At 32.8% G+C, this 13,559-nt stretch overlaps 1 protein-coding gene across 1 annotated transcript; it reads right to left on the minus strand.

Annotated features, from left to right (window-relative positions):
* Positions 1-1,619: 1,619 nt before the first annotated feature.
* On the minus strand, positions 1,620-13,226 carry LOC127729830 (oligosaccharyltransferase complex subunit ostc-B-like). The gene is made up of 4 exons (XM_052237757.1): positions 13,031-13,226; positions 7,545-7,618; positions 3,685-3,902; positions 1,620-1,797 (listed from the first exon to the last, which is right to left on the minus strand). Exons 1-4 carry the CDS (start codon positions 13,167-13,169, stop codon positions 1,779-1,781), a joined length of 450 nt encoding a protein of 149 aa, XP_052093717.1. The 5' UTR covers positions 13,170-13,226; the 3' UTR covers positions 1,620-1,778.
* Between the last annotated feature and the right edge of the window lie 333 nt (positions 13,227-13,559).

Here is a 13,559-nt window from a genome sequence, read left to right on the forward strand (position 1 = left end):
TTGGGTTAATCCAATGAGACTGCAACTAAAGCTATCTTTGCCAAAACAGACATTAATTTTGTTTCAGAAACAAATTCAATTATTCCAGTATGTAGGATGGTTTGAATGTTATCAAGTACTTGAAGGAATATTTGTTTAAATGGGAAAAGGTCTGGGAAGGTCATGGAAGGAATTTTATTTATGATGCAGGACCAGGAAAAAGAAGAAAACTCTTTAAAAACTAGCAGTGATATCGAATGCTCTCAAAAAGAATTTTCATGTATTATAAGATAGATTGAGTGGGGGCAGTTGTATCCTCAGACACATTCTTCTTATATTTACATATAACAGATGTTGTGAACTTTTAAGTTGAGTCATAGTTAAAAAGAGATACAGCATCATATCTAATTTTAGAGAAACTCAAAACACAGGACTACCAAAAAACAACAAATATTAGCAATCTTAAAATCAACCCTTAATTACCGTATATTAATTACAAATAAACAGTTGCGCCAAGAATGCATGCTACACCCTATTTGTGCAGATTGAAATTGTTGCTAAAATGAAATGGGATATTTAGAAGGCATTATTTAATCAGAAGCAAATAAAATGGCTCTGTATAAAAACATGCATGAGAATACCTTAGGATTTTAAATATTGTGTCAAATATGACTTAAAAGTCCAACAACTTTGGAATGACAAACCAGAAAATTTTCAACATCAAAAAACGAGTCTACATTCAGCAATCCTAACAACAGTATTCAGTTTGAAGTAATTTGATCCCAGCATACCAGAGTTAATGCATGACATTTGATAAATGCTTTCATTTATCTGACAGTCACAAAGTCCCATAACTCTTAGAAAAACATATCAGAATATTTTTTACATCAGACTGTGTGTTAAATTTACAAATTTCAACAATTATGTGAAGTTTCCAATAAATCAATCCAAGCTAACTCAAGTTATGGTACATGTAATTATATATCATGAGACAGCAGCCCAACAATAAAACTTGAATATGACATTTTGAGGTCATCATACAGTCTTCAACAGTTGAAAAAAGTGTATGCCTTCTGCAAGTCTAACTTTACACAATCAAGACAAGTCCTCAACATCATAAACATTTTTTCTATAATTTACCTTCTCCAGAGGCAGAAATGCTTTGCTAAATAGACTATTTTCATATATAATTTTACAAGGTTACCTACTCTGTGGTAGGACATTTTGGTACTGGGCCAAGTTAGAGGAGCTAAAAGAAGTAAAAGCAAGCTTACAATTAGTGCAATTTTGGGGGGAAATTAACTGTTTTATGTTTTTTTATAAACGGCAAAATCATTGGAAAACAGTTTTTAACAGAATGTTTTTAAGGTGAATTTACTTTTTAGTTTCTCTTACCTCATGGAGTACCAGAAAATCCTACCACAAAATAAGTTACCCGTCCGGTTGAAAAATTATAAACACTGGAGTGGAAAGTCTGTTATATGAAAATGGTCTATTCCAAGCACACAAGGATCACAATAAGTGAAGCGAAGTTTTATATTTTATGTCGTTATTTTAAATTAAAATGTTTTCTTTTGTTTGAAAGTAAAATTATCTTCTTGTTTTATCCATGATATAATATCATATTAATCTAAATACTATTAAGTGTTCAGTTTTTATTATACTAAACTATCAAATATCACAAATACTTTTAATTTGGATAGAAAATAAGTATTTCTTTTCTAAAATGTCACATGATAAAAATGTTTCTGCATAGTCAACAAATATATCAAGGCTGATGGAATGCTCATGGAAATCTCTTATGCCTGTAAGTACCCACTGAAATTAGAAATAAAACAAAAATGATCAAATGTGATGATGTAATACACAACAAAAGAAAATGTGTCCATTGGACAACATGCCCCTCTCAAACAGTTATTATAGTTTTACTATCACATTTCCATGTTCAGTTAACCATAAATTATAGTCAGAACTATAATTTGGCATATATTTTAAAAAGTTCCTCATGGCTAACAACCTTTAACTAAAATTTTAACCAGATATAGACCTGACGGATACACAAACCACAATGCCATTTTACTGTTGTAATTGGGACATAAAAAGAAACATTATACAGTCCATTTAAAAATAAGGGCGGTTCCATAAAAACATACATGGGACCCAGGGAAGGCACTTTGAAATCGCAACTATGGATGGGTGTTAAAATTATTTTGAACAATGAAAATGTAAAGAAAAGTTCTAAATTGCCTCTATAGTTGGTTACTTCATTTTTAGAGTGCCTTCCCTGGGTACCATATATGTTTTAAAGGAACAGTCCTAACATCGAAAGTCATTATCTTGTTCAAGGTATATAACTAGATTGTAATCATGACCACTTATTCTCAATTTGCAAGAAATTTTTTTTAGTTATTGCCCTCAGACAGATATAAATAATTGCAACCTCTGGAACTGTTCTTTTATTGAATGAGGCAGGTTCTCTGTACACAATATAGGAATATTTCTCCCATAAACATAAAAAAAGGAAATTGAAAAAATTTCTGGTAATTTTCGGGTACTTATTTTGTACCACAACAGAGCATTTGATGTCACAGACCAACATTTATTTTGGGCAAAAATTATTAAGTCAACTGGTGCAAAATCAAGGCAAGTCTTTGTAAATTCTCAACATGAATCCTTACTCAATAACACCTGTCAATTATCTACAACTGAAACTAGCTAAATGTAAGAGTGGAAGCAGTGGCAAAAAGTACAACCAAGGTCCAAGGGTCTGTAAACAGATAAGTAACTTTGAGATGAAGAACAGCAATAAAAGCGTTTTTCCTTTGCTTTTTGTGTTTTTTGCTGTGCATGTACTGATTTTGTGTCATGGATGGATACCCATATCCTTTGTTTTTCTTTTTTAGTTGTTAACTTAAACGTCATTTGGTCTCTGGTGGAAAGTTCTCATTGGCCATGTTGGCAATCTTACTACATTTTTTTAAAGCACCGGAAATCACCCCGATTAATTTGGGTGCTCAGTATTTTGTTTTATTGTAGTGTTTTGTGGACTGTAGTTTGCTTTTTGTTGTTTTTGTCATGATATTCATCATATTGTTTTGACTTCACTATGATTTTTGACGGTATTCTTTTTTGTTGATCTATACAGTAACCTTTTTGATCATGTTGTACAATATGTATTTCATAAATTGATCTTTTACATAATTCTTATTGATTTCTTTTCTACTCAATATATATAATGCAAAGGGAGATAAATTCAAAAAGGTACCTAATCTTGAAGAAAAAATAAATTCTGACAGAGAGAAATGCTACATTAAAAAAAAATAATAATATTTTCAAGCTTTATTCACCTTCATCTAATAATACTGTCTAAACAAGGTAGTTAAGGTTCTTCCAGTGAATTATCTTTCTAGCTGTAGTCATTCATATTTCCAGAAATCATTTTTTTTTGTATATTTTTTTGTCATTCAACAATGAATGTTCAAGTAAATCTATGTGCATGAATGTATGATACATAATAAGTGAGTATAATAAGCAGATACGTAGCCAGAAGGAATTTTTAAAAGGGGTTACATTGACTGGCGACAAACAAAATCGCAACTTTAATAACTTCACAGTTCAAAGGTCGACTTTAATAGTGCTTTTTGCTACGAACCCCTAAAACCCCCTGTCTACGACCCTGATAAGCCATACATTTATCATACTTACGGTAATTTCATTCGCATGAAAACTCTTGACATGAAAAATGATATTAATATCGCTCCAAATCCAATGGATAAAAGAAGGATTCTATTTAATCTTGGCATACTTGGTTTATTAGTTTGGTCTAATATAACAAAACCTAGACCACCTAAAGTAAATAAAAAACTGGAAGCTAATCCTTCCATTATATACTGTCCGTTTACTCTGTGTGGCATGAATGCTACCTGAAAAATAAATTATATATGAAACTTCCCTTTAAACTGTTAGTAATTGACTGCTATAATTAAATTGACATTTAATTGACCCCATGTCAACTACATACATGTATATATTATCTCTACGTTTATGGTTGTTTTCTTGTTAAAGTGTGCATTTTAGAAAGGATTTGAAAGAAGCTTTACTGAATCTTATTGTTATACAAAATTCAAAATAAACATGAAAATTTTAATCATAACCTTTGTTTATTTTGTTTTAATTAAGACCTTCTTGACATTTTTGTGTAGACTATATGGAAGGGCTGCATTGTATGGGTTTTGCTCCTTGTTAATGGCTGTTCAGTGACCTATAAGTGCTAACCTTCTACATTGTTTGGTCTCTGGTGGAGAGTTGTCTCATTACATCTTATTTTTAAATTGTCAAATCCCAGTTTATGGCATCGTCTTTGAAATAAAATTTTATAAAAGTCATTCTACCACCATGACCACTGTATGTTAATTTTATAGCTAAATTAAAATTTGATTGGGTGAGGCTATCCAACATGGCATTGAACATAACATTAAACCCCCCTCTGAGCATGATATTCCCCTCTAAACATCAGGGCTACCTCATGTGAAGTTATAATGGGTTTATGCTTTTACATAGTGATACTATCATAATTGTCAATATTGTGTTTCAACTAATTTTGTATGTAAAATCAGAACAGAAACAACATGTCACAGAATAAATATCAATTTTGATGTACTGTATGCCATGGTTAGTTATAAAAGCAAGGGTATATAAAAAATTGACTGTACCGGTAAATGAATGTTTTATGTTCAGAAAGTGCAAATGGTACAAACAGTGGAATTAAAGATTCATTTCCCATGGCTAAGGGAGATACACTTGTACATGAATGAAGATTTGTTCACCCTCCAACACACACATGCCAAAAGTCATATTTCCCTTAGAAAATAGGAATTTTCTTGGGTGAACAAATCTTTATATCTCCCTATGTCAAGGAAATAAATGTGTATTACATTTTTGTACCTCCCAACAATAGTTTTCCCAAATTCAAATAAAATGCTCCGCAGGGCGCAGCTTGATACGACCGCAGAGGTCGAACCCTGAACAGTTGGGGCAAGTATGGACACAACATTCAAGCTTGATACAGCTTTGCATTTGGATTGTGATTAAATATTTGACACAGCATAGGTTTCTGACACAGAATGAATGTGTTCTAAGAACTTAAAAATTTTAAATTGGACATTCACCTATTATGGTCCAATATCCAAAATCTAAATACATGGTTAGATTCAGCATATCAAAGAACCCCAAGAATTCAATTTTTGATAAAATCAAACAAAGTTTAATTTTGGACCCTTTTGACCTCAATGTGGACAAAGTTGATAACGCAGCCCAAAAATCAAAAAATCTAAATACATGGTTAGATTCAGCATATCAAAGAACCCCATATATTCAATTTTTGTTGAAATCAAACAAAGTTTAATTTTGGACCCCGATTTGGACCAACTTGAAAACTGGGCCCATAATCAAAAATCTAAATACATGTTTAGATTCAGCATATCAAAGAACCCTAAGAATTCAATTTTTGTTAAAATCAAACTAAGTTTAATTTTGGACCCTTTTGACCTCAATGTGGACAAAGTTGATAACGCAGCCCAAAAATTAAGAATCTAAATACATGGTTAGATTCGGCATATCAAAGAACCCCAAGAATTCAATTTTTGATGAAATCAAACAAAGTTTAATTTTGGACCCTTTTGACCTCAATGTGGACAAAGTTGATAACGCAGCCCAAAAATCAAAAATCTAAATACATGGTTAGATTCAGCATATCAAAGAACCCCATATATTCAATTTTTGTGGAAATCAAACAAAGTTTAATTTTGGACCCCGATTTGGACCAACTTGAAAACTGGGCCCATAATCAAAAATCTAAATACATGTTTAGATTCAGCATATCAAAGAACCCTAAGAATTCAATTTTTGTTAAAATCAAACTAAGTTTAATTTTGGACCCTTTGGACCTTAATGTAGACCAATTTGAAAACGGAACCAAAAATTAAGAATCTAAATACATGGTAAGATTCGGCATATCAAAGAACCCCAATAATTAAATTTTTGATGAAATCAAACAAAGTTTAATTTTGGACCCTTTGGACCTCAATGTGGACCAATTTAAAAACGGGCCCCAAAATCCAAAAACTAAATACACGGTTAGATTCAGCATATTAAAGAAACCCAAGAATTAAAGAATAAAACCCCATTGAAATTGGTCAAGAAATAAGCAATTTATACGAAGTATCTTCTTTTGCACAATACTGTGCAATTAAATATTTCTTGCTATTGCGCAATACTGTACAATTGACAATTTCTTGCTATTGCGCAATATTGTGCTATTGGATATTTCTTGCTATTGCGCAATACTGTGCAATTGAAGATTTCTTGCTATTGCGCAATACTGTGCAATTGAAGATTTCTTGCTATTGTGCAATACTGCGCAATTGAAAATTTCTTGCTATTGCACAATACTTATTATATAATAATTTACACATCCTGTTTGGTGTGTATCTCCTACCATATCATTATTATTTGCTTTTAAATATAAATCAGAAATAACCAACTTAAAATGGAAAATTTTAAAAGAAAAAAAAAAGGAAAAAAAAAAAAAATCCCCCCCCCCCCAAATTTTTTGAACCCCCTTATGATTCATCACCCCCAAACTCAATCCCAGCCTTCCCTTTGTGGAATGGTACCTTGCAGTACAAAATCAGAGAGATCCATACACTTGAACACAAGTTATTGTCTGGAAACTAGAAAAATGTGTTTTTTGGCCCCTTTTTGGCCCCAAATTCCTAAACGTTTAGGGCAATTACCCCCAAACTCAAACCCAGCTTTCCCCTTTGTAATATGGAACCTTGTAGTACAATTTCAGAAAGATCCATACACTTACACACAAGTTATTGTTATGAAACTAGAAAAATGCTTGTTTTTTGCCCCTTTTTTGGCCCCTAATTCCTAAAATTTTGAGGCAATTACCCCCAAAATCAATCCCAGCATTCCTTTTGTGATATGGAACCTTGTGGTACAATGTCAGAGAGATCCATACACTAACACACAAGTTATGTCTGGAAGTTACAAAAATGCTTATTTTTGGCCCCTAATTCCTTTACTGTTGGTACCATAACCCCCAAAATCAATCCCAACCTTCCTTTTGTGGTAATATTTCATAGAGATCCATTTACTTAAACTAAAGTTAGAGTGCGAAAACCAATGTGTCTTCGGACGACGCCAGACGACGACGACGCCATCGTCATACCAATATACGACCACAAAAATTTTTTTGCGGTCGTATAAAAATGATATACATTTTGTACTTCACCAACACATGTCTAAGTATTAGTAAATATGATTGCAATGGATCTATTAAAGTTTTGGTAAACAGAGAGATTTTGGAGGGATACCCATTCGATGATTGATTTCTAGATGAATAGGACAATGCTCATGTCCTGTGTGGTATTTTTAAAATCATTTCATACTTTTAAATGTGTGAAAATGCACTATGGCACCAATTCATTTGAATATTCTGTTCTGGAAATACACTTACATTCAGTAAATATACATATATTCATGTAGGTTAAACTTACAGGTTTAGAGTTGCCTCTTTCATCAGTTGTTGACCCTATGCTTGGTGGTTCTACAATCACATCATAGATTATACCTGAAAAAAAATTCAATCATAAGCCTTTGATCCTCTTATGGGTGTAATTTGTGCTGAATAAAGAATTAATAAAAAATAATATTTGTATATTGTCCATACAAAGTTTATTTTATATTTATATTTTATGTAAAAACAAATGCATAAACATTTTTTTCATTGACCCCCTATATCTATTATACATACAAATGTATATGCACATTCATGGTCTTACAATCTGTAACGTATATATTTAGCCATTTAGTAAATAATTTCTGTGTTAAGGCCACACCAATTTGATTAATAGTTCTTCAGACAAAAGCTACAAAAAATATGGGGTGAGCTAGCGAAATTTTTTTGTTTTTATTATATATTTCTTGAAAATGAGTTTTTTTGAGGCGAGTGCTCTACAAGTTAGTATAATTTTTTTTTAAATTGTGTGATTTAGAAGTTGTACAATTCATGTACATGTTATAACTGGGTTATTTCATAGAAAAATGAGGAGCAACAGATGCTCTAATGCATATAATTTGATTTATTGGTGTCTGTACCATATCAGACTTTCTTGTCTCATTGTGGTTTAGTTAATTTTGGTTATTTTCTTCAAGTAAGCTTTGTCTATGTGAATTTTCATTTTAATCCATATATATATATTTAGGAAGCATAGCAGATACAGTTTTACAAGAGGGAGTATGTTAGTTAGGTAAATGACACATGTTGAACAAAATTAAAATATGTGTTATGTGTATGTATCCAAAAAAATGCCCCTGAAAGATATTTGATAGTTTTCATTATATGGTAATGATTGTTTAATGTTGTAGTTCAGTGTTTCTGTTGTTTTCCTCTTATAGTTGATGTGTTTCCCTTGGTTTTAGTTTGTAACCCGTATTTGTTTTGGCTTAATCGAATTATGACTATTGAAGTTGAACAGCGGTATACTACTGTTGTCTTTATTTATTGGCTGCTTGACATCCAGTTGAAACTATTTGTGCATATCTAGGATCAAAATAATGAGGGAGGTGATTATTTCTTGCTTTGTACTAAAACAACATCCTGAGTAAGATTGTTATATTGCTACACATGTAGATAACAAATGTATTAAAATATTCCCTTAACATGCTTAAAATACCTGTCACCCCATTCACATGCACTTTTCTTACTGAGCAGTGAGCAAAATACTCTTTCCTTTTGCTCCTAAAAGCTGTAGTGCATTTAAAACTCTTTAGCTTGACTAGAAGTGGTTGAAACTAATATTACACACCCCTAATTATTATGAGCATGCCAATCACAATACGGCATCACCTTGGTCTTGTTGGGAACTCTTTAAATTCCCCCCAACAAAATAAGAGTTCTGCTTGCATGCCAAAAGACTAACAAGGGGATATGGGGTTTCATCAACATCAAATACTTCTGTGATTTTTTAAAAAGTTCATGGGATTTTACAATTCATTTCATCCAAAAGATAGATAGGTCTATGTCGGTTGAAACAAGGTTCGGGGGGTGAAAATGGTTCCAACAAATATTGATGTGTTTGTGGTCATCTAATGAAAGATTTTTAATTTTTGTATCCTAGAACAGGCACGACAGGTCTTTAAAGGTTAAACCAGAAGCATTTCGGATAACTGTGTGTTCAATAACTACTTGTCCACGGCAATGAGCTGACACAACTGCATGTTGGCATCCCGATTTTTCACCTTTTATTTACAAATCGATTTATCACACATGCATTTAGAATGGTAGGAGCATCATACATTGTCATATGCAACAGAATAGTGTCTTTGTGAAAAAAAATTTCAAGGAGAAACTAATTTTGGAGCGGCATGCGGACCAAAAATTTGCGGAAGAGGTAATTTCTTTTTTATTGAAAAGTCAGTTTCTCCAAACAGGAGTGGGAAAATTCAAAGAACTATTAATCAAATTGGTGTGGCCCAATGACATCTTTACACTAAATCTATTGGAAGTTAGATGTGTACTGATTGACATTTTAGTCTTAGATACATTAGTAGTTATGACTTTGAACAATCTTTCAGTAACTGCTAGTGCTCTCAGACCTGTAATTTGTGTTTTAAGTCCCCTACTGACGAAGTCTCAGGGGACTTTAGGTTTGCACTCCGTCCGTCCGTCAAATCAGTTTTCCACATTTTTTTTCTTTGTGCTTGAAGATGTTGATTTGATATTTGGTATATTGTTTTATCATGACAAGTTACAGATCAAGTTCGAATTCTGTTCCGGTCTGATAATTTTGTGCAGAGTTATGGTCCTTGGACTTAGAAAATTCACTCAAATATTCAGTTTTCCGCACTACTTTTCGTCATGCTTGAAGATATTGATGTAATAATTAGTACATTGTTTTATCATGACAAGTTACAGATCAAGTTCAAATTTTGTTCCGGTCTGATGATTTTGTGCAGAGTTATGGTCCTTGGACTTAGAAAATTCACTCAAATAATCAGTTTTCCACTCTTTCTTTTTTCATGCTTGAAGATATTGATTTGATAATTGTTATATAGTTTACACCATTAAAAGTTATAGATCAAGTTAGCATTTTGTTCCAGTACAATTAATTTTTAACCGGTAGGGGACTATGTATTGCCAGAATGCTTGTTTGTGTTTTTGTTAAGTTTTTTTGTGTGCTTTGTATAGATCTGATGAGTTAAGCCCTTTTCAACTGATTTTTATACAATGTTATAGTTTTTTCTTATGTTGTACTGTTACACCTCTTTTCAGGTTAGGGATAGGGTTTTGGGCTAGCAAACATGTTTTTCACCACCACATTCTGTATGTGCCTGTTCCAATTCAAGAGCCTGTATTTCAATGGTTGTTGTTTGTTGCAGTATATCATATATATTTTTTTTTAAAATTTTGTACACAAATCAGGCCGTTAAGTTTTCTCGTTTGAATTGTTTTACATTTGTCATTTCGGGGACTTTTATTACTTACTATGCAGTACATGCAGTATGGGTTTCGCTCATTGCTGAAGGCTATACAGTGACTTATAGTTGTTAATTTATACATGTATGCCATTTGGTCTCTGGTGGAGTCACTGACAATCAAACCACATCTTATTTTTATATTGAAGTTGGTACTGATCAGCTATAGACCAACCAGTCATGAAATTATTCATTTTGTAAAAATATTTCCCTTCTCCTTTTAAACTGTATACCTAACAACAAAATTATTTTCATTTACCTGTGTATAATATTAGTGTAAATGGTGGATTTTTGTTTAAGGTTATTGTTGTTTTTCTGAAAGTGTTTAACATTTCACAGCGGTATAATACTGTTACTTTAATTATTCATCCCTTATTTTATTGATTTTGTATTTACATTGTATCATAGATCAAATTTATTCGTTCAGTGTATGTTCACTTGTGTTAATATGTCTTTTGATTGAGTTAAGCCATTTCAATTGATATTTTATAGTGTGTCTTTCTATGTTGTGATGTAACACTATTGTTTCAGATAAGGGTGAAGGTTTGGTACCATTAAAACGTTTAAACCCACTTCAATTGTTTGCACCTGTCCTAAGTCAGGAATCTGATGTTCAGTAGTTGTCGTTTGTTGATGTGGTTCATAAGTGTTTCTCGTTTTTTATATAGATTAGACCGTTGGTTTTCCTGTTTGAATGGTTTTACACTAGTAATTTTTGGGGCCCTTTATAGCTTGCTGTGCGGTGTGAGCCAAGGCTCTGTGTTGAAGACCGTACTTTGACCTACAATAGTTTACTTTTATAAATTGTGACTTGGATGGAGAGTTGTCTCATTGGCACTCATACCACATCTTTTTATATCTATGAATATACATCAATTAGTGGATTATACCTCAATCAAGGTATAATCAACCTGCTCATAAAATATAGCACAGGAAGTTAGAAGCAATAATATGTCACCAATGAGAACTCATCATGCTTTAAATGATATACATGTATGCAATAACATGCTCACATTTCATTTAAAGTGAATAAAATGTCAGTATACATTTTGTGTACCTCAATTGGTCTGTCTCAGTATATGTCAAATGGTGGATTATACATGTACTTGAATTAACAATGTAGGTATAAATTATAATCCACCAATATTAATGGTTATTCCTGACCTGTGGGTGGTATCAGGTCAGTTCGCCCTAATTACATGTTCACCCTGAGTCCGTTCGCCCTCATTTAAAAAAAAAAAAAATATTAATATTAATGGTATAATTTAAGGTTTTATAATCTTATTCAGATATTTAAACATGTTAAATGGTAATTATCAAAGAAAATATCCATCTTTCCAAATTCATACATAAACATGAAAATTAAAAAAAAAACATTGGTTTTTGTTTTGGAGCATTAATCAGGTCATCTTCGCTAGCCAAAGGTTACGATCCACTTCCCTCCTCTCCACCCTTGGCAGATTAAGCCAACATTTGTGATAACAATGTTGCGCCATCTATCGGTAGATTAAAGTCACGCCCATTCCGAATACATTATTGTTGACCAATGGTAGCACTTGAACTCTTCAATTTGGAGGTAAACACACGGTAGCTTCTAGATTATACACACTTTGTAAAGCAGGAAACGAAAATATACGTTGACATTCATGCATTTGTGCAAGAAACATACACAGGAACTTCTATTAATTGATTAAAAACATTCAAATTGTCACTAAATATAGTCGTATGTTTAGGGATGTAAAGACTTGTTGCACAATAAGCACGTGGCAATTGTTTACATACACTTTCTACATTTACACGTGATGATGTTATAGTCGCTTTTTGATTGGATACAGCGAGTTTCGACTGCAACCAATGAAAATCATTACCTTGTGTCTCCGAAATTCTATCTCAATCCGCCAAGGATGGAGAGGAGGGAAGTGGATCGTAACCGTTGGCTAGCGATGATGTAATCAGGTTGATTGGCTTCATTGTTAAATTTGCTTTTATTCAGAATAACTTTTAATGACTGTTGATTGTAAATAAACTCATCATTGAAATTTTGTACGACAGACACACGTCTCGTCTACAAAAGACTCACCAGTGACGCTCGAATAAAAAAAGTTAATACAATGTAAGATCAAATAAAGTACGAAGTTGAAGAGCATTGAGGACCCAAAATTCCGAAACAGCACATATAGACCACAAAATAAAATAGAAATCAGGGCAAACGGACTCAGAGCGAACGAACCCAGGTATTTAGGGCAAACATGTACTAGGGCGAACAGGAATCAGGGCCAACAGACCTGGATTCCCAGTGGGTGATGCCTGATGGGTCCCAACTTGTAATAGTAATCATCTGCACTGACGAAGCACCCGGTACAGCTGGCAAGGTTTGGGCTATAGCACTTATATGCCTTTTAGGTTTAATGTTATAGAAATTGTACAAAATTAAGGATTCGTGGTTCTGACTGCGTTATTTTACGCGAGACGGTTTTTTCAGCAAATTTATTTCAACATTCGTTACCTCCTGTTACAAGGAAATAAGAACCAAGCACAAAAGCAAACATGGTCATTGCTGATGGTTGTTGAAGCCATGTTGGACGCTTCAATTTCAGGTTTGGACACACCAATAACTGGTAAGGTAGACGGTATACTGCTTCCATGCTTTTTCGTTTGTTGATGTGGCAAACAAACCGGAAGTATTGAAAGACGGCTTTCGGTGTTGAATAAAAGAAGGAAAACAAATTGAAAGGAACGGTACGATAAAAAAAAAACTAATATAGTAAGTAGTTATTACTTAATTAAGGATAAGCGACCATCTTTTGGAAATTTTAAGGCGGAAGTACAGAAATATAAAAAGAAAAGAACGTTTATGTCAACTTTGTGGTTTAAATAGAATAAGTGACGAAGAACATTTCTTAATCAAGTTAAATCAAGTTTAAATTTACAAAACACGACAACTGAAAACTCGGATTTTTACAGAAAGTTTAAAAAAAACCTATCTTAATATAAATGATATGGATACTTTATATTTCTTACGATTCCCCCTTTCA

Source organism: Mytilus californianus, unplaced genomic scaffold, assembly GCF_021869535.1.
Source record: "Mytilus californianus isolate M0D057914Y unplaced genomic scaffold, xbMytCali1.0.p SCAF_2, whole genome shotgun sequence".
NCBI classification, from domain to species: domain Eukaryota; kingdom Metazoa; phylum Mollusca; class Bivalvia; order Mytilida; family Mytilidae; genus Mytilus; species Mytilus californianus.

What these genes read in the sequence shown, in the direction of transcription:
- LOC127729830 (XM_052237757.1), bottom strand. Translation starts at nt 13,169, where the DNA reads ATGGAAGCAGTATACCGTCTACCTTACCAGTTATTGGTGTGTCCAAAC. An exon ending in TTATTTCCTTGTAACAGGAG is followed by an intron (nt 7,619 to 13,030) that starts GTAACGAATGTT and finishes ATTTTTTTTCAG; the next exon opens with GTATAATCTATGATGTGATT. An exon ending in AAAGAGGCAACTCTAAACCT is followed by an intron (nt 3,903 to 7,544) that starts GTAAGTTTAACC and finishes TTTATTTTTCAG; the next exon opens with GTAGCATTCATGCCACACAG.